This window comes from Onychomys torridus, chromosome 4 (assembly GCF_903995425.1).
Source record: "Onychomys torridus chromosome 4, mOncTor1.1, whole genome shotgun sequence".
Taxonomy (NCBI): domain Eukaryota; kingdom Metazoa; phylum Chordata; class Mammalia; order Rodentia; family Cricetidae; genus Onychomys; species Onychomys torridus.
The window spans coordinates 105,426,603-105,451,566 of NC_050446.1; the positions used below are offsets into that span (position 1 = coordinate 105,426,603).

Here is a 24,964-nt window from a genome sequence, read left to right on the forward strand (position 1 = left end):
TTTGCTCAGCCATTGGCTCAACCCAGTCTGACCTGTCTACAGGTCAGGAGAGGCCTGCCGAAAGGCCAGGGGCAATCACCAGCTTTGAATTTGCAAAGGAGTTGCAATACCTGCACTCAGTCTCAGTTGGTAGCTGCTGTTCCAGAAACAGGTATATTATTCTCAGGTATTCAGACTCAAGAGTAGTTCTGGGGACAGCTGAGGCCACACAGGTCTCCACGTTTCCAGGACAGATGACAAAAAAACAAGGTTGGTCTCAGTGCACATGGGTTTATTGAGCTGCTGTGCCAGGGAAACCACAGGGGGCGAGGCTGTGCAGCCAGTGGGATGCCAAGTAGGAGGGGCCTGAATCTCTTTAATGCCCACACAGCAGCTTGTCATAGGTGGCAAGCGATGCCATTGCTAGTCCCGGGGCACAGGTAGGGCTTGATGGTGAGTAATGGCTGACTGGGCGGGTATTTAGGTTACAGTGCTAACTGGAAGGAGTCTTGCCTGTCGGTCTGTCCATGTGATCTCCTTAGTGCCTGTCTGCTCGGAAGAGGGCAGTTCCAAATTCTAGGAGCGGCGGTAGTCTCTGCCATGCTCTATAAGCGCTGGGGGTCCAGTGAGGCCTCATCTACAGGTGACCATCTCAAGGATGGAGAAGCAAATAGCCAAGACAACCACTGACAGGAACCAGAGGCTTTAGAGTCGGACAGTAGCCTCCAGCCCTCAACCCCAGGGGACAGGCACACAGGTGTATGAGACCTGAGGGCAAGGAAATTTCATTCCAGTGAGCAGTAGGAGACATGGCGGTCAGCTGTGTTGTCCATGGTGCGCCTTCCTAATCAGAGCAGGGCCTGGAGAGCCAAGGCAGTGAGTATGGACATCAAGGACACCTAGGGAGGGGATGAGGACAAAATGGGGGCTGCTTCTGCCTCCATCTCCTCTCAAGCCACTCATGTCCCCACCTTGACCTGCCTGGTAAGCAGAGTGTAGAAGGGAATAGTGCAGAAGCTGCCAACTCCCCATCCTCTCCCCACACCTACCTGTGGGAAATGATGCCCAGTGTTCTGGTAGGGGTTCAGCCAGTCCTGCAGAATTGAGGGCCACAAGGTGTTAAAGGCTTGCATGGCACCATCTATGGAGCGGGGACATCCAGAGAAGGTTTGGCCAGGGAGCCTCAGAAAGGTGTTCTGTCCCCCCACCCCGGGGACACACTGAGACACTCCCTGGGACCTGCAAGACATGGCCTGAGGTGGGAGGTGCATAATACCGTATGGCTGTGCCGAGTGACCCCCACACTGCTAGTCTTCATCCTCACAGGAGAGGGTGACAAATGCCACCCCCACTTTACAGGCGAACACAATCAGGATTAATAAGAGTTTAACACTCAGCTACTAAGTGGCAGAGACCAGCTTCAAACAGGCCCCCAGAACGCTGAGGCAAGAAGGGCAGCAAGAGTGAGGAGCACGTCAAGAAGAGAGCCTCCTCCCAGGTGCCAGAGTGGGAGTCTCAGCACGTTTTAACTCATCCCTTCCAGCCCCTAAAGGTCCTTGACACCTCCAGAATTCTCCTGCGATCTGAACAGCAGCTACTCAAGTTTCCTTCCATCAAAACTGGGCTCACATCAGCCAGCGAGATGGCTCAGCAGGTAACGGCACTTGCCACCCAAGCTGAAGAACCTAGTTCTATCCCGGGGACCCACACGGTGGAAGGAGAGACTCTTACAAGTTGTCCTCTGACTTCCGTCCATATGGCGTGTGCACACCGCCCCTCGCCCACTCCAAATAAATACATAAAGGCAACCTGAACATTTTAAGGGTTCCCACGGGCAAGGCGGCTTGGACCGGGCCTTAGACATCCGTGGCTCTCGGCTCTCCAGCCCCTCACCCAAGCACCCTCACCCAAGCACCCTCACCCAAGCACCCTCACCCAAGCACCCTCACCCAAGCAGGGGTTCCTTGTAAAGAGCTTGCGGAAGGCCTCACACTCTTCCAACCGGTTTCCGCTGTCCCCACAGCCGCACCAGGGCGCGACGCGCGCGCTCACGTTGTCCAGGTAGTTGGGGGTGACTGCGGTGCCTGCAGGGGACCCCAGGGCGCGTGCTGGGCTCCCCGAGTTCGCCCCGCCCCGCCCGCCCGCTCGGGGGCCCGCCCGCCCGGCCTACCTATGAGGCCCGCGTAGGCGAGCAGACAACGCGGGCCCCGCTCCTCGGGGCAGCTGGCTCGGGAGCCGGGCGCGGGAGCGCACGAGGCCTGGAAGGCAAGGAGACGAGGCCTGCGCGCGCCCGGACGGCGGTGAGCGGCCCAGCCCGGCCCGCACGCACCTGCACAGGCGGCCGCGCTCGCAGCGGTCCAGGGCCTTCAGGCAGGAGGGCGGCGCCGGCCCGGGGCCCGCGAACGCGCAGGCGGGAGCGAAGGTTTGGCGCCGGCGCTCGGCGCACGCGGGGCTCTCGCACCGGCAGAAGAGCAGCGCCTGCGTGAGCGCCGGCGGCCCGCGGGCGAAGAAGCGGCGCAGGGCGCGGCGGCAGCGGGAACGCACGCAGCCGTCGGGGCCGCTCCAGCCCCCGGGCGCCGGGCGGCCCAGGCATCGCGCCACGTACTCGGAGCGCAGCTGCTGGCACTGCGCGTCGGCTGTGCACGCCTCGGCCGCGTCCACGCAGCGATTCCCGCCCGTGGAGCTCGCGGACCCTGGTGAGGGACCCGGCAGGCTGCAGTCGTCCGTTGCTTGGTTCTCCCCATTCCGCACTACGGAATTTGGGAGTGCCCGAACCTATAGGTGCTGATTGGACTTCACCCCCAGGAAGGGGCATGTGAGGTCCTAGGGATAGCCACCCAGGTTGTGAGTGGATGCAACACTGGGAGGCTGGGCCCGACCTTTCCCCAGAATCTGAGGTCCAGCCTCCGCCACCATCTCCAGAACGGCCACATGCTTCCACTGAGGTCATTGGGCTCCTTCCATCCACCCCAGCTCCACCTGTCAGGACACTGAGGGCGACTGATCCGGCTAATGGAGACTTTGGAAATAGCGCCCCTCGTCCTCCTTTTGACACACTGAGGTTTCTCTGACACGTGGAAACCCCTTGGGGGAATCTACAGCTTTCTGGTCCTCCTCCTATCCTGACCTGTACCTCCTGCCCCCTGTGTCAGGTGCTTCTTCGTGCTTCTGACTCTACCCTATCCTGCCCCACCCGAACTCTGGTTCAGGACTGGCAAAAGGGGGTTCTGGCGCTGGATTCACTTTAAGGGCTCTACTGTGTGTTGAAGAGCACACTCAGGCCTCGGCTGCCAGATGTGGATTCTGACAGACACCTGCTGGCAGCCGTATGCAGGGCTTCTTCCTGAGACAGACCTGGGCCTTCATCAGTAGTTTCAGTGAAGATACAGGTAAGCGACAGGTGACAACGTACTGGGGGTGCGGTGGGGTGGGGGCGATGCCGGACTCCTCATATTTCATATCAGAAATTGGTAGACCTGGCAGCTGTGTCCAAACTTGCCACTGGACATACCAAAATCCAGCCAACTCGGGCTGTCTGCTCAACACTTTCCAAGACCGGAGTCGCCAGACTCAGGCTTATGGCCCTTCCTTTCCCATTCTCTTGCTCAGACTGGCCTCGCTGGCACCCCAGGCTCTAAAACTGCCCAGCCTGGCCTCTCATCCATCACCCTTAAATGCGCTCCACTCAACAGGGCACACCTCAGCTCTAAGGTCTCCACGGCCTTAAAGCTTACCAGTATCCATTCTCCACACCACACCTCAGAAAGTAACCCCTTCCCGTGATACCCGCTGGAGAAGAAGCAGTCCCAGAAGGTACAAGGTCAGCTATGAGGCACAGAAGAGTCACGGTGAATCATCATGAAACTTTCCAGAGCAGGAGCTCCAACGACCACATTTGGGAGGGGAGAGAGGAAAGGAAAAAGAAAGTTCTGGAGAGGAAAAGGTATCAAGGCTAGACCCGGGAGAGGGTGGCTCAGCTGAACCTGAAGCTGGGGTTCAAGGCATTGTACAGCAGGGGCAGAGTGTCTGTCGGGGGTCCCTGGTCACAGAGCACAAGCCATGTTCATGCATCCCTTCCAGAATTCCACCTTTTCCCTTAACCTCGCTCATGAAATCCCACCTTGTCCCTGAGGATGGGGGCCAGAGAGGGCAGGGGCCAAGACCAGGGGGGGACAGGCTCTCACCCAGCAGCAGCAGCAGCAGCAGCAGTAGTGCAGATGCCAAGCAGCAGGCCATAACGATTGGCAGCCCCAGTTGGACAGGTGCTTCCCTCCTAGGACCTCCTAAGGCTGGAGGGCAGCGGGCATCCTGGCATCTGGACTGACAGATTTGCCCAGGCTTCTGAGAGGAACCTTTATAGAGGAAGTCACACCCTGATCTTCACTTTGTCCCACCCCCAGACTCTACCTGCAGGTGGATCCAGAGCACTAGATTGATTGCCTGTTGTACACAAGCGCTTGGCTCCTAGTGGAAACAATCCCTCCTGGGGGGCAGAGGGGAGCTTCGTGAGACCCCAAAATTAAACGAGAATTAAACCTCACATGTCCAGGAAAGCTGAAATGTGTGAGGACAAGGTGGGGTTTCGTGAGAGAGGTTAAGGGAGAAGGTGGAATTCTGGAAGGGATGCACAAACATGGCCTGTGCTCTGTGGCCAGGGACCCCTGACAGACACTCTGCCCCTGCTGTACAGTGCTTTGAACCCCAGCTTCGGGTTCACTTGGGCCACCGCCTCCCAAGGCTAGCCTTGATGCCGGTGCCCCTTCTCAAATAGCTGGGAAGAACACATCCCTGACGGGCAGGGCTACCTGCCAGCCATGCAGAGAGCTTTAGGGCTGCAGGTTCCAAAGTCACCACCATGTTTGGGTCGGTGTTTTGGTGACACCCATGCCCTGTAAGTGGTCCATCTTCTCTCATAGTATTTTAAGTATTCACCCCCACAAACTCATATATTTGCCAAGTCGGACTTTGGTAGAATCATTTCTTTGACTTACTGTCAGACCCCCTGTCTGAGATGAATAGGCATTGGTGTTGTATCTCCCCAGGAAGCCTCACACACCCCCTTACACACCCAGCAACACTCAGCTACTTCGGGAGACCTCGTTTTAGGAACTCAGTTGTTCTTTTTCTTTACAATCTTATTGTCAGCATTTCATTCACTGGTTTTTACACTTATAGAAAACTTGTAAAGACGTTGATGCCCACCCCAACACACAGACTCTAAACCCAGCTCTCTGATGTGGTCACGGCAAGAGCATCAACACTCAGAAATTAATACTGATGCAACACTGACGTAAACTATAGGCCATTTAAATTCTCCAGTTTTCCCATGTACGGCCTTTTTCTGTTCCAAGACCGGGCATAGTGGGATAGGCTTGTCAGCCTAGCACTTGGGAGCAGCACGTGGGGAGGTGGAGGAAGAAGGAAGGGTCAGGAGTTTGAGGCCAGCCTGGGCTACACTGAGATCTTGTTCTAAAAAATCAAGGTGGTAAGATGGCTCACTGTGTAGACTCCTGTCGTCAAGCCTAACACCCTGAGTTCAGTCTGGACCCACACAGCAGACGTGAACCAACTCCCTGAAGTTATGTTTTCACTTTCTCACCCTGGCTTCCTTTTTACATTCGATGCAGAAAACCCCGGAAGGGCTTCCTGGCAGGTGCAGCCTGACTGGGCTCCTTCCTTTACCAGGCATCCACCTCCCGTGTGTCATCATTTCTTAACCTTCCAAGAGCCACGAGGTCCTCCCAGGCCCTCCCAGCTCACGAAGGCTGAGGGTCGGGATGTGCCCTATACTAGAACCCCTCCCCCCACAGTTTCCGGCATCCTTATCGCCACGTGACAGAGCAAAGACTTGAACTCTTCAATGTCAGGAATAGCAAACTCACCGTCTCTCTTACCTCTGGCTCCCCAGAGGGCCACCTTTGCCAGTTCAGAGCCACACACACCATCAGTCATATCCCCCTGCTGTCTTGGAGTAGAAGTAGGTGAGGGCCAGGGTTGATTTCCAGCTTTACCTGCTTTTCAGACTCTGGGAGTCCTTTGTCCCTGGAGCCTGAGGAATTCTCAGGTAAAACTTCAGGAGACAGAACAGTGTGGAGGGGGGAGGGGAAACCCAGGCACCTGCGCACAGCAGACAGAACGGTCCCTTATAGCTCTCTGAGAATGGGGTTATTTGATGACAGCATAAACCAGGCTCTACATTTTGTTTTTGTTTTGTTTTGCTTTATTTTGAGACAGGATCTCTCTGTAGCTTTGGAGCCTGTCCTGGATCTTGCTCTGTAGACCAGGCTGGCCTCGAACTCACAGAGATCCACCTGGCTCTGCCTCCCGAGTGCTGGGATTAATGGCGTGCACCACCACTGCCCGGCCAGGCTCTAACATTACATTCTCTAACATTGCAGCTACAGCTTATCCGCTCCTGCTTCTCTCGCTGTGATTTCTTCATTGCCTGTCCCTGCTACTCTCCTCCCCCTCACAGATAGTCCTGGCCATGTCTACTTCTCTGTCCCTCTACTCTGGACTCTTCCAGATGTTCTTGGCTGTTCTTTCTCTTTACAATAAAAAACGCTCCCCCTAATCACTCCATTTATCAGTATATATACTTACTTACTGGCTAGCCACCTGTCCCAGTGAGCCCATCAGAAGAGCCGGATTAAAAGGGAAGGCAGAAAGGGGGACTTTGTTCAATGTTTACATTGAGAAGACAGACAAAGGGATCCAGAGAGAAGTGAGATTAACATTTATGTAGAGGCCAAGGATTTGATCATCTAGGCAGCCCTGTCTACCATTGACCCATCCTTATCCGGGCTTCAGTCTCCAGTGAGATGGTCTGACAAGCTATTAGAACTGTGAAGTCTCTTTAGGACAGACTGGCTGGCACCTTTCCCCTCTCCCAACAGGAGATTGCTGGGCAAGTTCCCATCTCAGCATCAGGCATGGTGGCTGGAGCCAGAAGCTGAGCGCGGAGTGCTCAGACTCAAACCACAGACTGGAAGCAGAGAGAACAAACTGGGGGTTGTGCCAGGCTTCGGAACCTCAAATCCTGCCCCCAGCAATACACTTCCTCCCACAAGGCCATACCTCCTGAACTTTCCCAAACAGGGTCACCAGCTAGGGACCAAATATTCAAACGCCCACAAATATATCACATTCAAACCAACGTGACACGTGTATACCAACATACTTGATTTATGTGGTCTGTAAGGAACATTAAATATTAGTCTTTTCTATTAAACACTATACAACTTTTGTTCATGAGAAGAATTTAAATGTTTTATCTTCCCACCTTGTAAGACCTTTATGCAAATTTAACCCCCAGTCTAGCAAAACTTCTGTCTACACAAAGCCCTTCCTACGTTCTCAAACTTCAGTGACTTAAGTGTTCACCCTTCCCACTTTCCTGCACACTGAGTCTTGTTTGGTTGTTTGGTTTTGGTTTTTCAAGACAGGGTTTCTCTGTGTAGCCCTGGATGTCCTGGAACTGGCTTTGTAGACCAGGCTAACCTGGAACTCAAAGGGGTCCGCCTGCCCCCAGAGTGCTGGGATCAAAAGCCTGTGCCACCAGAGTGGCTGAGTCTTAAAAGTAGCTAATTATGCCGGGAGGTGGCACACGCCTTTAATCCCAGTACTCAGGAGGCAGAGCCAGGCGGATCTCTGTGAGTTCAAGGCCAGCCTGGTCTACCAAGCGAGTTCCAGGAAAGGCACAAAGCTACACAGAGAAACCCTGTCTCGGACAAAAAAAAAAAAAAAAAAAAAGTAGCTAATCACTAGAGACTGGGAGGTCAGACCAGCAATGGTGAAGAGAACAGGTACCACCTTCATTAGAAAAAAATCCAAGTGCACACTTCCCACCTGGTGTGCCTGCTCTTTGGAGTGCACCCTCTTGATCAAGAGTGCAGTTTTATCTCACTGAGGCAGTTTGCCTTGTTTGGAAGTCCTTTGTGTGATACTGAGAATATTTCTAACAGGCTAAGGACCAAACCCAGGACATCATGTATGATAGGCAAGCACTTTCCCAATTCAGCTCATGCTTCAACTTTTACTATTTTAGATTTATTTTTAAGTGTGTGTGTGTGTGTGTGTGTGTGTGTGTGTGTGTGTGTGTAAGCCAGAGGTATAGGATATCCTGGAGCTGGAGTTACAAGTGACTGTGAGCCATATGAAATGTTTGTTAGGAGTTGAACCCTGGCCCTCTGGAAGAGCAGCCAGTGCTCTTAACAGCTGAGCCATCTCTCCATTTCCTCATGCTTCAATATCGAACCTATTTGTAGTCATTCTGTAGCCTACATATATACATCATACATATATACAGTGATGTGTATTATATACACACTATTAGTTAATAGTAGTTAAAATTGTAATAAAAGAACCTGTGTTTGCCAATGGCCAAACATCAAGGGAAATCAAGATTGCCTGGTGGTGTTCTGGGCTGTGGCTTTTCCGGCCATTCTCTTTCTTACTGCTGCTGGAAAGGCAAGGCAAGTCCCTACACAGGGGAGAGCCTGGCCAGAAAAATGCAGTGTTCAAATCCAGATGCTGCTCAGGCCATAAGTCTGCAGCAGCCTTTTCTCCCACAGATGTTGATGGACACCTACTGAGACACTGACTGTGAGTCCCTAGCTAACAGACATCCTGGGGCTAGATTCCTCATCAGAGTAAGTTTGCATCAAAGGGTACCCATGCCTATCCCCCCTTCAAGTTTATGCTGTGAAACATCCCCTATCTTCGGAAAAGAGTAACAGACTGCCACATGGGCTTTAAGGCTGTGCCATGCTGTGTCTGGTCCTGGGGCCTGAGCTCTCCTAGGAGCCCCCACCATGCTGTGTCTTCTTTGTCTATAACAGGGCATTACTAATATTGTTTTGTTTTTGTTTGTTTTTTGTTTTTCAGGACAGATTTCTCTTTGTAGCCCTGGCTGTTCTCCAACTTGATTCGTAGACCAGGCTGACCTTGAACTCAGAGATCTGCCTGCCCTCTGCCTCCCCAGGTATGTACCACAACACCCAGATGTTGTTACTTTTTTTTTTATTTCTCAATAAATCCATCTTAGTCTCTTTAGAAAATTCCCCAAATTCTTTCAGCAAATTGCAGCCAATAGCACTGATATAGTTTGTGAAATTTATTGTCTAGATACATTCTGACATTTCAGAATAGCACAGCTCTCAGGATATGGTGTGGCTCTGGGCTTCCTGGGGTGAGTAGGGTAGAGCTTAGCATCCAGTCCGTCAGAAGTACAAGAGTTCAGCTGACTTGCTGGTGATGCCCCTGGAGCCCAGTTCCTGGAGTGGCAGTCACCTGTCTTTGTCTCCCGGCTTCAGGAGGTCCCCCTCTCCAGACACAGGATCTTGGCTTCTGGACTTGTGCCAAGAATGAAGTACCAGGAAGAAGGGTCCTTCACTGAGGGTTGAGGCCTGAGGCTGCCAGTCATGTGGCAGGGCCCACTTGTCCTCTGTCAGTGAAGACCTAAGAAAAACCATCGCTTCTCTCTTCCCTGCCCCTCGGGCTTCCAGCATCCTGGTCTCCTTGGCAAGAGCTTCCCTATGGGGGGGTCATGTCTCATTTCCTTATTGTACATCCCATAAATCTGAGTAGTAGGAAACAAGCTGAGAAAAGGGTTGGTGACCGGGCAATGGGGGGTGGGGGGTCAGGATCCCCCACCTGAACCTACCGTGAGGTTCAGGCAGGTATGTGTGGCACAAGATTCTTAGGGTAGTTCTTAGGTAGCCACAGAGTTCTCAGGGTCTGAAAACAATTCACGAGATGAAGGGAAAAGGCACTGTTAGTAAGAGGTCCCTGGGGCCGAGCCAAGGATTGAAGGTAGTTGAGAGGTAAGTGAAGAAAAGGGGGCATCTGGAAGAAGGCAGAGAAGGACCACTCCTCACTTCCCTCTCCGGGTTCCAAGTGCCACACTCACCCAGAGGTGTGGGCTCTCCGGTGATGCTGGAGCCACACTCCATGGAGTGAACACTGCCCAGGGGGTTGTCCCTGCAGGGACCATCGATGGGCCTGTGCAGCAGATAAGAGTTCAGGAGATTGGAAAATGACCCGAGCAAGGCAAAGCGAATTGCTTCTCCATAGCCTGATACACAGTCCCAGCTCTGTCATGACTGATTTCTCCACTCAGGCTTCAAATTCTGCCTTCCTGTTCCATCCTTGGAGTGTCCAGACCTCACTTGAGACATAGGACCTCCAGGGCTAGGGGCATCCTCTCTCTCCAAACCTAGAGTTTCCCCCAAGCTGACTCCACTCCAGCCCCCAGTCACTCTAGATGGAGGGCTTGCTCAGGTTGCTGTGGTGATATTTTGTGTGTGCTCCAACAAATAAAGCTTGCCTGAAGATCAGAGGGCAGAGCTAGCCACTAGTTAGCCATAGAAGCCAGGCGGTGGTGGCACACACCTTTAATCCCAGTGCTTGGGATCTCATGCCTTGTTCCCAGTACTAGGGAGGCACACACGCCTTTAATCCCAGTACTTGGGAGGTTGAGACAGGAAGTGCTATGGCTGGGCAGAGAAAAGGAATATAAGGCAGGAGGAGGCAGGCGCTCAGTCCTTTTAGGCTGAGGAGTTGGTGAGGTGAAAGGTGGTTGGGCCCTCTTCCTTTGTCTCTCTGACCTTCCAGCATTCACCCTGATATCTGGCTCCAGGTTTTTAATGAAGACCAATTAGGATTCGTGCTACAGGTCCCATCTGTCGCTGAAGTGCGGAGATGTACCCCGGGGTGGGAGCTGTGCCGGCAGGTGCTCCTCAGCTGGGTGCTCCTCAGCTGGGTGCTCTGCCCCATCTTTGGCTGCCTGTGCCTTTCCCACAAGGCCTTGCCACTTTTTGTTTGTGCACAATGGCTACTCTGCGGTGCCCTTCCCAACTGCCACCCCCTTGTTTCTCTGCCTACAGACCCCAGTCACTGGCTCTTCTGAGGCCTTCTCACTAGCTCCCGGGACACCCTCTATTCACATCTCCAGCCCAAACCCTGCCCTTCCCCTCGACGGGCCTGGAACACTTCCAAATTCAGGCTGCCAGACATGGACATCATGTGCCTGACTTGCCAGGGTCCAGTGAAGAGGCCGCCCTAGGTGGGCCATGCTTGTTACTATGTAGCATCCCTGCCAGTCAGAGAACAGGGTGTGCAGCATCATGGTCTGCAGAGGACAGGGGCACTGAGTCCTGGCACAAGAGTGGTCAGCACCATAGCTGGCCAGTGAGAGGGTGTGCAGAGATGTGCTGGGCTTAACACCAGGGAGCTGGAAGGGAGGCAGCAGGGTGATTCAGGCAAAGGATGAGGCAGAAAATCATGAGAAGGAAGCTGGACAAGTCTTTGGGGACACAGTGAAGCAGACTGTTGAATTTGTTTTAAATGGGGGGGGGGGAAACAGGAAAATGAGGGTGAGGCCATGGCCTGCTGAGAGGCATGGAAGAGAACCAGAGGAGCTGTGGTGGGGGAGGGGGAAGGGCGGTACTGGTCAGGGCAGTGGTCCACATCATGAACTTCTTCCCACTGCCTGTGGCTCACACTCCACCTAGAGGAGAGACTAGACTCCATCCAGCTTCCTACAGCCCCAGCTCCCTGCAGCGCCCACTCCCCAACACCCCGAGGAGTTCTGAGAAGCAGGAGCAACAGGAGCAGGCTCGGTGAGAGGGACCTGAGACCTCAGAGCCTACCTGTTGCATATGGGGCCCCTCCTGCAGCACCACGGGGCTCGCTGACAGAGTGATGGGAGCCGGTAGTAACACCAGGCTAGGCCAGCCCCAGGGAGCAGAGGCAGCAGGAAGCTGAGGAGCATGGCCAGTGGGAAGGCATTTTGGTCTGTGGAGGACAGGGGCGTTGAGTCCCAAGCAGGCCCCTTACCTAGGTGGTGCCTGCCTGCTTCCACCCCATTGGCATACTTGCAGGCTGGACAGGGCCACTATCCATGCTCCCACCAAAGCCTGGCTTGTCACAGAAGGGTGGGTCCCAGCCTGCAGCACAGTGGCAGTTATGATTGCTATTGCAAACCTAAGAAGAAGATGGAAAAGTCACATGGAATCGAGGACCTCCAAGGTCACCCTGACCCCTTAGGCTACTCACCCCATGGTTATGGCAGGTAGTCAAACAACGCTCCAGCTCCTGGGAGGTAGCATTCTGGCAGTGCCTATCCTGGCACACCTATGGGCATTGTGCCCACTGGGCAGTGAGGAGGACACTTTGGCATGGAGGATTCAATGACCAGGAGGGGTTGGGTAGGCAGGGCTCACCATTTTAGGTCCACAGCGAGTGCCTGGCTCAACCAGGCCCAAGTCAAGCTGGTCCAGCTGAGTATCAGGGAGCACAAATACTCCCTGGCAAGCCACCTCATGACCCTGGAGGAGAACTGTGGGGTCCATAGTCACTACACGGCGCCGCACAAGTGGGTTTTGCTCCCCACCCTGGCACAGCAGCTTTCCACACTGAGCATCCCTGGGGAGGAAACGGAAAATGGTCAACGTCATTAAATGCTCCACGGGCCCTGCTCTGTTCTGCAGCTGTAGCCCCTTAGCTGCACACCTCACCTCGGAGCGCAGGGAAGGAAGTTGCCCTTGCTGTCCTGACCACAGTTCCCCTGCGAATTTCCCATGGAGTTCATCTCCTGGAAACAGGACTCAGGGGCAGGCTGGGATCCTGGGGAAGAATGGGGATAGAGGAAGCTGGGCAGCTCCGGCCTCAGTTCCACGCGTGGAGCTTGCTCACAGTAGAAAACTGCGGGTCCCAGAAGCGACCAGGGCACCAGGGCAAGCATGTGGTCTCACCAGGTCCCCAGAGCTGCTGGCACTGCCGCTCCAGCGTAGGACACCAGCCATCTAGGCAATAGCCATGGCCCTTGGCGCAGGGTGAGCCATCCAGTAGGTAAATGTCTGCGGGACAATGCGGGGAGGTGCCGGTGCAGAACTCAGGGAGGTCGCAGTCTCTCGCAGCGGGACGACAAGGCGTGCCTGCAGGCTTTAGCTACACGGGTGACCCATTAGGAGAGGGCAGAGAAACAAGTCTGACATCCTTGCCAAGAGCCTGAGGGAGCGTCAAGTGGACCCACCCACAGGGTCAAGTTCACACTCCGTAGGACTAGAAGGTACCAGCCCAGCTAAGATCAACAGGCCGCTCCCCAATGTCCCTATCCCTCACCAGGCACTGTGCACAGCAATCACCGTGGGCGCATTGCGCCCCGGCACGCAAGGAGCAGTTGTGAGCAAAGCAGCAGAGGTCTGGGCACTTCTGGAGTGGCAGAAGGGAGAGAACAGAACACTTAGGCAGACCTGGGGGAGGCTGCGAGCAGGGGTCAGTCAGCCCTGGTCCCCAGGGACCGAGCTAACCTGACCTGGCCAGAACTGCAGTCACACTCTTCTCCGGCTTCCACAAAGCCGTTTCCGCAGCGGGTGGGCAGCACCAGGAGCCCGGGGCCCGGCGGCGTGTTCGAGAGGCACGCGCCACCGCCTTTGCGGAAGAAGGTGCGCAGCTGGCGGCGGCTGCAGGCGCTGAAGACGCGCGGGAACGGGTACCTGTGGGAGGAGGCGGCTGTCGGCGGTGTGGGGACCATCTGGTCTGTGGGAACCACATCCTAAGCTCTGGCTGCTATTGCACTCTGGGCCCTGGGGTTAGCCACACAGCCGCCAAGATGGGCGGTTACCTCCTGAGCTACCGGAGCGGTCTCGGGAGGAGCGGGGAAAGGACCCGTGTAATTACACAAGAAACCCGTGACACTGGAGGCTGACACACAGGAGGCGGTGACGTCAAGATCCGGCAGCCCTGGCCCCAAGGGAACCAACGATCAGGAGTACCCTAGTACCCGAATGCCATGCTGAGACTTCTCCACCTGGGGCCCCATAAACAGGTTCTTATCACCCCCACTTTACAGAAGAGGGAACTGAGGGGTAACCAAAGAAACGCAGGCGACGCAAGCAGGTCCGGCGGCACGGACCTTCCGTGCGTACCCTGTGGCTGCCTCCATGACGCAGCCTCCCTGCTCTGCGTCTGCCTCCACGCAGCAGCCGCCGTCGGGGTCATGGCGGAGGCCCAGGCTGTGGCCTATCTCGTGGGCCATGGTGGCTGCTGTGCCGATGGGGAGTTCCGAGTGGTCCTGGGGAGCCGGGCTTCACTGAGGACCACAAGCCCTGCCCAGGCCCCTCCCCTCCTTGGTCCCCTGGGGAGCTTACTGCGCTCACACCTCCGGAGCTCTCTGCACTGCACATGCCCTCCACAGGCGCCAAGCCCACCGTGGTGCCCCGGAAGGTGCGACCCCTGGAGGTGGCGGAGCAGGGCGTGACTGGGTGGGGCTGAGAGTAAAGGGCCACCCCACAACCCGTGTGTACCAAAAGGGCACCCACGTGAGCAGCTGCGTGGAGTCGTGTGGCCGCCTAGCCCACAGCCCACGACGCCACTGCAGGAAAGCCCAGAGGGTTGCGTTTGCATCCTGCGTGATGCGGCTGAGATCCCGGCTGGTCCACACTTCCAGGCCGGTCAATACCACCTGAATATCCAGAGACCTGAGAAGCTGAGGAAGAGACAGGCTGAGGCCAGAATCGGGCACCCACTGTGCCGGGGCCAGAGCTTCTCAACTGGCTCACTCCCACCCTTCAGCGCCCTAACCACTCAACCTGGTCCACGCAATTGGCAACTGCCAGGAGGCGCTGTCTTGTGTGGTTCAAGTTCTGGTGCCGGACCAAGAACTGGGGAGGCAGAAATTCCTGGGTCATGAGGGGCTGATGAGGCTCCAACCCAGCCCGGTCAGATCTCTTAGGTCTCTCCTCACCAAGGTGTGGTCAGCCACTATGTACAGTTCCAGGTACCTGGAGCTCCTGCGGACCCCTCGCTTCACCTGGGAGGGGCAAGTGGTGAGGGTCAGGATGCATGACTTGAGTCCTGGCCACCAGGCACAATTCTCAGAAAGAACAGTTAAACTTTTGTTCAAACTTGATTCTTCAGCTTCCGAATTAAAACTGGGAGACCCCATCCAGGGTCTGCATTCCTGTCTCCTCTGGTCTGAAGGACCCAGGGGTGTCTGAAGGCCCACCCTCATCTATGTCCCTTACCCTGCTCTGGGGGACGTGAGGAAGACTGGCCATTCCTGCTTTGTATTTGGAGTTCTTCTCTCTCCAGGTCCTTCTCCAGGTGAACAACTGCTCCATCCGGAAGATCTTGTGCGTTGAGAAGTTCTTGGCGTCCCCAGGAGCCCAGGGGTGCAGATAGTAGCTGATATTGCTGCTGAGCACAATCAGGCCACTAGAGAGCGGTGAAGTGCAGGGGTGTGTGAGAACGAGCTCTCACCTGGCGGCAGCAGGTCCAGGCCTTTTTTTCCCAACTCCTTACCTCATCCCAGAGCAGGTGCTGAGGACTACCCAGGATTCCAGGAAGCCCCTCACGTGCCCACGATAGTGGCAATGATCCTAGAGAGGAAAGAACTCAAACCGGAATCTCGGTAAGGGACGAGGGAGGGAGGGAGGCCTGAAAGGCTGGCTACAGTCTCCTTAGGAAGGCAAAACGGGATAGGGCAGGCATTTAGGGGGTGTATTCCCAGTATTCCCAGCATCACTCATGCTGTCCTCAGAGCCCATGGCAGTGTCTCACCGTGTGGTTGGGGAACAGCACCACCGGGTGCCCATCTGGGCTGTAGTGGGTTTCTGTGTATCCTGGGGCCAGGAGCCTGCTGGGAAGCAGGTGTGTGTTAGGAGTCGTGAGTTTAGACCTGCCTCCAGCAGCCTGCCTTCGGGGATCCCTCCCTGAGGGCTAGTTGGGCCGCTTTGAATGAGGCATGCAGTGTGTCTGAGAGAAAGGACTAGAGAGGCTGAGCACTGTTCCTCGGAGAGGAACCTCAGGCTAAAAGAAGACAAAGGTCTGGAGTGAGCCCTGGGCAGCTTAGACGGGAATGGGGACATGGGAAGCCCCTGGGAGGCGCAGGCAGAGGGACCTTCGGTGCTGTGGAGCCTGCAGCAGGTGGGGGAGGGGTCAGGACACTACCGCAGCCAAAGCCCTGAGCTCTGCGTGCTCCTGCCTCTGCTGAGCATCTCTTGAGCAGATCCCAGGCCCTCCAGTCCTTCTCCTCAGACTGCTGCATCCCATGTCTCCATCTGACACTCAGCGATGCTTACTCCCGACTTCCAGAAAAAACTAAGTCCCACCTGTCCTGCATCTGCCCAGACCACCTGGGCAAGGGGCCCTTGACTTGGAGCTCAACTATACTCAATAATGACCCCATCTTCAGGCTTCCCCCCTGACCCCACCAAGGACATAGCAACCACAAATCAATAGCAATGGCTTCTTCTTCTTCTTCTTCTTCTTCTTCTTCTTCTTCTTCTTCTTCTTCTTCTTCTTCTTCTCCTCTTCTCCTCCTCCTCTCCTCCTCCTTCTCCTTCTCCTTCTCCTTCTCCTCTTCCTCCTCCTTCTCCACTACTACTACTTCCTCTTCTCCTCATCCTTTCTCTTCCTCCATATTCTTTCTCCTCTTCCTCCTCTTCCTCCTCCTCCTCCCTCTCCTCTTTATATTTTGAGACAGGGTTTTGCTAAGTTGCCTAGGCCGGTCTTTAACTCACTCTATTACCCAGATGGGCCCTGACTTGACCCTGTGCTCCTTCTGCCCAGCTTCCTAAGGAGCAGGAATTATTGGCCTGAATTCAATTGTTCTTACAGAAAACCCTGACTCCAGCTTCACCTTGTCCTCCAGATCGCCCACCAAAGACCGGGATTGTTGTACATCCAGTTGTTCTCACACCCACTTCAACTTTGCTTCTTTGCTGGCTATGCTCATACGTGCAGATGCTCAATGTGTGCACAAACACACAAGACAGTTGAGTGGGTATGGTTTAGAGTGGTGTTATAGTTTGTACCCTGTGTGTCTGACTCCAGAGGGGAGAATAAAGTTAATAGAAGAGTGCTTTCTGTAGTACCCACAAGAAAACAGTCACAGAGCAAGTGATACCGTTGGCGATGGAGTCTGTAGTCCTACATTTCCAGCGTGTTCATCCACTGCACTCAGGGCACCATCCTGAGATACACCTGTTTCTCACTTAATGCTTCAAAATCTTTAACTCTTCAGGGCTAAGATATTTAGCGGTAAAATACCTCCTGCAATCTGGTCCTACTGGGACTCCCTAAGTTCTTCCCTCCCTGCTCTCTTCCATTCAGATGGAGACATTCCACACAGACCAGCTGAACTGTCATCATTGGATGTACCTTTGTAGCTACAGTGCTTTTGGCTCATCTGTGGAGGGCTGGCTAGGGTTTTTAACATATCCAGAAATGTCAACTAGGTGGTGCTCACACATCTCCAGCAGGGAGCTACCAAACACGGGGAGTTTGTACCTACAGCTGGGTTCAGCCCACTTCAACCTCAAGTTCATTAGCCACTCCACCTGCCAATCATGCCTGTTCCCACCCAGCCTCCCTCTCTAGAGAGGGTCAGTTTTGGGTTTCAGCCAAACCTCAGGTTGATACTTACTGGTTCTTCTCTAATTCAAGCAGGAGATCCTGGCCTTCAGCCTCCAGAGCCACCAACATCACATCTGGCTTCAAGATCTGACCAAGAAGGGAATGCAGTGACACACTAGGCTTCTAGGCCACCTGCCTGCCGGGTGGAAGCTCTAGGGCTGGCTAGTGAGAAAGCTCATAGGAACAGCAGGCCCCTGCTTTGCAGGGAGTGGGACCCGGCTTGAAAAACAGAAGGCAGTGGGCAGCAAGGGTATCATGGGGTCGTTGGGTGTGCTGTGGCTTCCGCCGGCTCATCACTGCCTGGGGGCTTGTTTCCTTTTCATTCGTATGTTGGTTGGTTTGCTTGCTAGCTGGTTTTTGGTGCTGCAGTTCAAACCCAGGGCCTCGCATAGGCCACACAAGAGCCAGACCACTGAGCTTCCTCCCCAGCCCCGTGTTCTATATCTTTTCATCTAGCTGCCTTCCCCTCATTCCTGATAAAACCCAGACTTTCCCCTCCACCTCCCATCCCGGCACACTGCCTGGTCCTCTGAAATCCCATGTGGCCTCCTGGCTGGCCTCATAACTGAGCTCACAAAGTAAACATGAACCCCAACTTAGGCTCCCCCAAAGTGTTGACTCTCTCAGCTAGATGTCAGAAGGGCTGGCCTTGGCCCCCTAGCCACCTCTCCTTTCTCACTGCCTCTTGCCTGCTGTCCACTCAGCCTGGCTAGAAGCCAGAACTGGAGCTAGCCCAGGAGATTCCAGGGGAGAGGCTGCTGTGTTTTTGAAAAATGTTTTCTCCACCCTTGTTGGCTCTCCCCTTTATCCCAAAATGCACCGGGTTGGGGCCCTGGCCAAGAGTCTTGCAGGGGGGCTCTTCCCCAGCAGGTGTAGAGTGATGGCCCTCACTTCCCCCGCCATGGGCCCCACAAGGGCCCAAACATAAGCTTATATGGTTGGAATGCCTCTTGCTTTATGAGATAATGTTTGCACCGGGAAAAAGGTAGCTACCCCAACGGAAGGCCCCGGTCCCTCTGCAGCCCTTTACTCCAGCCCTTTACATCCCCCCTCCTCTGTGCCCCGTCCCCACCCTACAGTCTCATCCTCTTTGTGAATCAGACACACTGTCCTCACAGGCTTCCTAATGCAAAGCAGAGCCCTCTGGGATTCTCCACTCCGTCACAGACCAAGCCAGGCAAGGAGAGAGGCCACAGTCGGGGAAGCCTGGTGTGTGTCCAGCCCTCTCTTCCACAAGTCAGCTTTGCTTGGCCACTGGAGAGAAATCCCAGAGGTTTGGGGGACCCCAGTGAAGGCCCTAAGTTGGAGGGTTTGGGTTTCTGGGAACCCATAAACACGGTGGCAATACTCTCTTGGGTTTGGGACAGCGGGGCTGCTCTCTCTTGCCTGGAGATACAGAATCAAACTCTCTGGCTTGAGTAGGAAAGAAGGGAAAAGCAGACAAGAGTCTGAAGTCTTTTCGATCTTAGGAAGACTCAGACCTCTAGGACCAATGAGCTATTCCAGCGTGAGCAATTTTACAAGCTGCCTGGGGCTCAGTTTGCCTCTCTGTAAGGTAAGCATACCAGTCCCGGCTCTCAGTTTGCAGCACAGCTATCATGAATGGTACACACAGCTGGGGCATGGCTATGCTTGAAGAATGTGATGGGCAGGAGCTGAGAGGAGGCTGAGCAGTGTCCTGTAGAAGCAAAATGGGGTGGGTTTGCATCTGGACATACTAGCAGAGTGGGCTACTGCTTCCTCGCCATAGGTGGATTCCAGCCATGGAAGCGGAGGTTACAGGACAGCAGTGTGTCCATGGAGTCACGTGTTCCCCACAAACATGGCCAAAGGAGGATGTTTTGGTGCCTTTCCTTTAAAAGCCTCTGAAGTTGGCATGACGGCTCACAACTTGAGGTTCACCAGGGCTATGTGGTGAGACCCTGTCTTAAACCAAACCAAACCGAATAGAAGAGAACACACACAAGAAGAAGCTCCTGAAAGGCTTCAGGCCCCAAACTCTGAACTCATCTCTGCCTGGTGGAGTGGGGATAGCCTGGGAGTTCCTGCAGTGGAGGAGAGGGTTAGGGCCAGGAATAGAGGAGTGTGGGAGGGAGGAAGCCCCAAATGACTTCCATGTGTGCGGGCTCACGCCAGCCATGGAGATGACTCCCTGTCCCACCCACCCTGACAGGGAGTGGCTTAAGGGTAGAGTGATTTGGTTCTGAGAACTCCAGAAAGATGGTCACACTGCATTCTGGGGGAGGACAACGGGACTGAGACCCATAGATACTGACCGGCTCCTCCAGTGTGACCTTGAGCCAGAGTCCTCCATCCAGGATCCAGTGGGGAGTAACTGGCGCTCCAGGGACATTTTCTGGTGTGAAGACAGTGAATAGTGTTAGAATCAGAGCAGGTAGGGTCAGGAAGCCAGCAGGGAGGGTGAGGCCCTGAAAGCCGGGCTCCGTTTGCAACAGTCCCGGGACTTGGCATTCATGGGGCATCCCCAGAATGGAGCAGCGGCCAGGGGGTGGCAAAGGAGAAACCAGGGCACCAAGAAACATCCCCTTGGGGAATGTGAGAGTGGCCAGACCTTGGGGAGCTGGCTTGAGGTCGGAGAGCATGGGAAGAAGCCCAGACCCCAGAAGCAGAAGGGGTGGGAAGGAGGAGGCAGCCTCGGGTATTTTTAGACTGGACAGCAGATGCCTTTAGGGTGAGCGATGTGTAACCAGAGGCTGTCTTCTCTACCATCTGAGTAAGAAGAAGCCACCAGATGTCTTGCTCAGAGCTCCTGTTAGGGTTGATGCTGATGGCAGGACTCTGAGGGATCCCCCTCCTTTTGTGAAGGGGAGGGAGGAGCTGGGGTTCAGAGCCTCAGTGCTCCTAGGCCAGGCGTTTCCAAGGGGGCTCCAGGAGGGATACCAGAGCCAAGCATTACTCAGAGGGTGCTGGAATGTTCTTCAGGAATGTTCCTACCTCCCCTCTCTTATCTGGTCCTGGCAACCCTCACAGGACCTATCATGCAGGAACCAGGCTCCAGCAGGGCAGCCAGAGCCAGCAGCCAGTCCTCTCATCCCTCTGGCATTCATCCCTCCTACAAGGCCAGCTCACAGAAAAACAAAAGAACCCCACCCACCACCAGCTCTGACCCTAGCCCTGCCCAGGCTGAGAGCTATCTCTGAGGTTGGCTCAGCTCTTCCTGGGTCATCCCAGCTCTTTTTCCTCTCCTACCTCCTCTCAAAAGTCTGGAATAGGAGCTGGAGAGGTGGCTCAGTGGTTAAGGCTGTTCTCCCAGAGAACCGGGTTCTGTTCTTAGCACCCAATGGTAGCTCACACCCGACCACCTGTAACTCCAGTTTTAGGGCTCTGTCTCCCTCTTCTGGCCCCTAAGTATACCTGGTACCTCCGTGGCACACAGATGTACATGCAGGCAAGACACTCGTGCACATTCTAAAATCTGGGCTAGCAGCAGCTGCGGGAACCCCCTCCTTGAAGTCCCATGTGCTTCTTAATTAATGAGTCTTCATGCAGTTGGGGAGGAGGGTGTGGCTTTGGAATGGAGGCTGAAGAAGAGAGGGAAGGAGAGGGAAGCCTTCCTGGAGGCTTAGCTGGGCATGGAAAACCGAGTCTTGCTGGCCTCAGGTCACCAAGGGCGCAGAATGTGGGTGTTCTCTGTGCAGTCCTGCAGGGGCACCTTCAGGAAGGAGGCAAGGATGGGGCTAGGCATCTGGGTGGATTCGAGGGGCATCTAGGAAGCCAGTCTGGGCTAGGGAACACAGAGGCAATCTCTCCCATGAGTTCTATCATCAACTATCTCCCGGCTAACGGCAGTACAGCTGTCATTCACCCCTTTTAGAACTGTAACAGAGCAGGAGTCCCTAGGTATGGGGTGGCCTCCAGGCGGCCCAACAACCTAGTTCTGCCCCAGTGCCCAGTTCTCAGTGCTTCCGGGCTCCCTTCTAATGCCTCCTCTGCCTTCTGGTCAGCCAGGTGCTTGCTGTATGGAGTTTGGAGACTCATGATGCTAACTAACTAAGAGCCTTGTCATACCAGAGAGAGAGGGGTTACAGCAGGAACAGACAGTGGCGGTCCCCAGGCACTGCTAGGCAGATACCCCCTGTTTGAAGAACAGCCACACCAGGCAACCCGACCCAGGATGAGGGGAGCAGAGCACTCCAAGGACCCCAGGGCACCAGTCCTTCCTCTGGCCTAGAAGTCTGGAGCAGGGCTAGGGGCTGGTCGGCACTGAAGCGGGGATAGGACCAGCCCAGAATCCTCTTCCCACGTCCTTTCGTGGCCAGGCAGCACAGGGTCTCGAACTCTCTGTTCCACTTAGTTGCTCTGGAACCCATGACCACTTCACTTCCCCTAGAGGAGCCCCCGGCCCGCACCCTCACCTGGAAACCTCAGGGCGCTCCACAGGGGCCACGCAGGAAGCAGCAGCAGCAGCAGCAGCAGCACCGGAGAGCCCCTGGGTCCCCCGCACTCCGGGCCCATGGCTGGGAGTGCCTTTGCCTCCTACTCTGGCTCTGCTCTAGGCTCCACCCCGGCTGCAGGGGGCCCGCCTCCTCTCGCCCTCAGCCCTCCCCGCGCCACCTCGCGGGACCCTGTCCTTATGATGGCCCGCGCGGGACGTGAGCTCGCGCTGCGGGAGCCCGGGCGACCCTCCCTGGCGGCCGCAGCAACAACCCTACCCACGCTGGCAGAGGGAGGGGAGGGCGGGAAGCTCGGGGAAGGTTCTTAGGGAACCTCCCCGGGTGCCGAACAGAAGCATTGGCTGCGGGGACCCCCGCAGCTGTCGGGTTTGCCCAGGTCCTGGTCTGCAGAGCGACCTCTGGACCTGCCTTTCTACCTGTCCTGCCCGAGGATTTCTTCTCTGCAGTGAAGTCTTCGGAAGTAGCTGTCAGCCTGCCACAGAGGCGGGCGTGAGTACCTAGGAGCCTTGTGGAGGCCACGGGGCTGGAGACTGTGGTTCTTAGAAAAGCCGAGGGTGGGGGGCGCAGGGGAGGAGCAGAGATGGCCAGGGCAGAGCTGTACTGTGCCACAGGCACCCCCCTCCCCAGGCGTGAGGGATCCTTCCCCAGATTTTAGGGACATCGCTTTCTGTATTGTAAAGATCGCTTCACATACTACGTATGCATTTGGATATCAAGAGACTTAACTTTGAAATAAGCTGGTGAATAAATTGGCTGTAAGAATTTGGAATGTGAAAGTCTGATGACAGAGAAAACTACATGTACAGGATTCAAACATCAGTATCAGGCCAGTGAGACCCACTGGGTCAAGACAGGACACTCAAGATTGTCAGCCTGGGCAATATAGGGAGAGGAAGAGAAAGGGAGGGGGAGAGGAAGGAGAGAGGGGGAGAGGAAGGAGAGAGAGGGAGAGGGGTAAGGGGAGGGAGGGACAGAGGGAGAAAGAGGGAGGGAGGGAGGAGGGAGTGGGGGAGATCTCTAGCATGACATAAACCGGACATGGCAGCACACATCTGTAATCCCAACAGGTGGAGGCAGAGGACAAGTTCAGAAGTGTGAGATCATCCTGATCTGGAGGGGGAGGGCGGGCTCTGTCACTAGGGTAATGGCTTAGTACAAAATGCCTGCTGTGTGACCCGGAGGTCAGATCCAGCAACTACAGGAAGCCAGAGCAGTGGTACATGCCTTTAAAGTGCTGGATTGGACAGAGACAGCAAATTGTTGAGCTCCAGGATCAGTAAGAGACCCTATCTGGAAAATCATGATGGAGAGTAACAGAATACCCAAAGTCATCCATACATGCATGCACAGGTTAACATACTTCCCACACACAAATACGTACACATACATGCAAAGGTGAGGGGAGAGTGAAAGATAAGAGAGCCGTGATGCAATGAAAGATAAGAGAGCTGTGATGCAGTGAAAGATAAGAGAGCCACAATGCAGTGAAAGATGATAAGAGAGCCATGATGCACGCCTGTAATTCCAGCACTCCAGAGGCAGCTTGAGCTATACCACAAGACCCTGCCTCAAAAACCAAACACAGTGGAGTATCATTGTGGATTTCTGGGGAACTCTCCATCACTCTGCCTATTCCTGTTCTCAGGTGGTCTTCATTTATCATGGTCTGTTATTCCTCATTCTCCCTTTCTGTTCTTGATCCAGCTGGGATCTCCTGCTCCCCTAAGCTCTCTTTCCCTCGAACCTTGCCCTTCATTACTCCCCCTGTCGTCCAGGTTGTTCATGTAGATCTCATCCATTTCTTTGTCATTGGGCAATCCCTGTGTCTTTCCTAGGGTCCTGTTTTCTAGGTAGCCTCCCTGGAGTTGTGTAGCAGTCTAGTCATCTTTGTTTTACATCTAGTATCATCCTATGAGTGAGTACATACCATGTCCATCTTTCTGAGTCTGGGTTACCTCACTCAGGATGATTTTTTTCTAGATCCATCCATTTGCCTGCAAACCTCATGATGTCATTGTTTTTCCTCTGCAGAGTAGTACTCCATTGTGTATAAGTACCACATTTTCTTTATCCATTCTTCAGTTGAAGGGCATCTAGGTTGTTTCCAGGTTCTGGCTATTACAAACAATGCTGATATGAACATAGCTGAGCAAATGCCCTTGTGGTATGATTGAGCATTCCTTGGGTATATGCCTAAGAGTGGCAATGGTTGAGAGAAAGGCAGAACTGACCTAGTCTGGTGATCAGATGGTCAAACACCCTAACTGTCATGCTAGAACTTTCATCCAATAACTGATGGAAGTGGATACAGAGATCCTCGGCCAGGCCCCAGGTGGAGTTCCAGGAGTCCAGTTGGTGAGAAAGAGGAGGGACTGTATGAGCAAGAATTGTTGAGACCAAGATTTGAAAAAAAAAGCACAGGGACAAATAGCCAAACTAATGGAAACCAAAAGCTGAGGAGCCCCCAGCTGGATCAGGCCCTCTGGATAAGTGAAACAGTTGATTAGCTTGAACTGTTTGGGAGGCACCCAGGCAGTGGGACCCAGACCTGTCCTTAGTGCATGAGCTGATGCTTACACAAGGACACTTTGCTCAGTCTGGGAGGAGGGGACTGGACCTGCCTGGACTGAATCTACCAGGTTGAGCTGAATCCCCAGGGGAGTCTTTGCCCTGGAGGAGATGGGAATGGGGGGGGGGTGGGCTGTGGGGAAGACGGGGGTGGGGGCAGGAGGGGGGAGACAGGGGAACCCATTGATATGTAAAATTAAATTAAATTATAAAAAAAAACACAAAAGTATAAAATGCTTAGGAAAGTCTTCCTATCTCTTCAGTCTCCAACCTTTCAAATCTCTTTTCCCACAGGAAGCCACTACTACTTCTTATATAAGCTGTTTTAGATACAGGGTTGTGTGTGTGTGTGTAAGTATGTGTGTCTGTCTATCTATCTATCTATCTATCTATCTATCTATCTATCTATCTCACAGTCATTCACATTTGAAGCCCATTTTTCTGGTGAATGGTTGGTCTTTCTTTTAACAGTTTGAAGGACCTCTATGTATAAAGGAGATTAGCCTTTGTCTGGAGTATGGATTGTATTTTCCCAGTTCATGAGTTTTACCCAGCCTATTACCTATGCCTTCAGCTCATTT

At 54.4% G+C, this 24,964-nt stretch overlaps 2 protein-coding genes across 7 annotated transcripts; both read right to left on the minus strand.

Moving 5' to 3' along the window:
* Positions 1 to 254: 254 nt before the first annotated feature.
* On the minus strand, positions 255 to 4,215 carry Gfra4 (GDNF family receptor alpha 4). The gene is given in 7 exon segments (XM_036184300.1): positions 255 to 885; positions 887 to 960; positions 1,025 to 1,120; positions 1,929 to 2,063; positions 2,150 to 2,259; positions 2,309 to 2,729; positions 4,164 to 4,215. Coding segments are annotated over 7 exon segments (978 nt in total). The 3' UTR covers positions 255 to 795.
* A 4,785-nt stretch (positions 4,216 to 9,000) lies between these two features.
* Positions 9,001 to 22,174, minus strand: Adam33 (ADAM metallopeptidase domain 33). 6 transcript variants are annotated; one of them, XM_036185862.1, is made up of 22 exons: positions 21,777 to 22,174; positions 19,677 to 19,756; positions 17,411 to 17,487; positions 15,544 to 15,622; positions 15,286 to 15,362; positions 15,009 to 15,198; positions 14,729 to 14,794; positions 14,574 to 14,645; positions 14,304 to 14,470; positions 14,133 to 14,217; positions 13,911 to 14,056; positions 13,298 to 13,478; positions 13,105 to 13,194; positions 12,735 to 12,930; positions 12,498 to 12,606; positions 12,204 to 12,405; positions 12,037 to 12,114; positions 11,856 to 11,964; positions 11,631 to 11,775; positions 9,890 to 9,981; positions 9,644 to 9,717; positions 9,001 to 9,327 (listed from the first exon to the last, which is right to left on the minus strand). In XM_036185862.1, the coding sequence occupies exons 1-21, from the start codon at positions 21,874 to 21,876 to the stop codon at positions 9,692 to 9,694; spliced, it is 2,367 nt and encodes a 788-aa protein (XP_036041755.1). In that variant the 5' UTR covers positions 21,877 to 22,174; the 3' UTR covers positions 9,001 to 9,327; positions 9,644 to 9,691. The 6 variants fall into 6 exon arrangements, with proteins under 6 accessions (XP_036041755.1, XP_036041754.1, XP_036041752.1 ...); XM_036185861.1 differs by having other exon boundaries at positions 9,001 to 9,513; XM_036185859.1 differs by having other exon boundaries at positions 9,001 to 9,559.
* Between the last annotated feature and the right edge of the window lie 2,790 nt (positions 22,175 to 24,964).

Bases quoted from the DNA above. Each gene is read 5' to 3' on its own strand.
- Adam33 (XM_036185862.1), bottom strand. From the start codon at position 21,876: ATGGGCCCGGAGTGCGGGGGACCCAGGGGCTCTCCGGTGCTGCTGCTG. The intron at 14,471-14,573 runs GTTGAGTGGTTA...TCTCTTCCTCAG, and splicing joins TTGCCAATTGCGTGGACCAG to CTTCTCAGGTCTCTGGATAT. The intron at 14,218-14,303 runs GTGGGTGCCCTT...CGCCACCTCCAG, and splicing joins GACTCCACGCAGCTGCTCAC to GGGTCGCACCTTCCGGGGCA.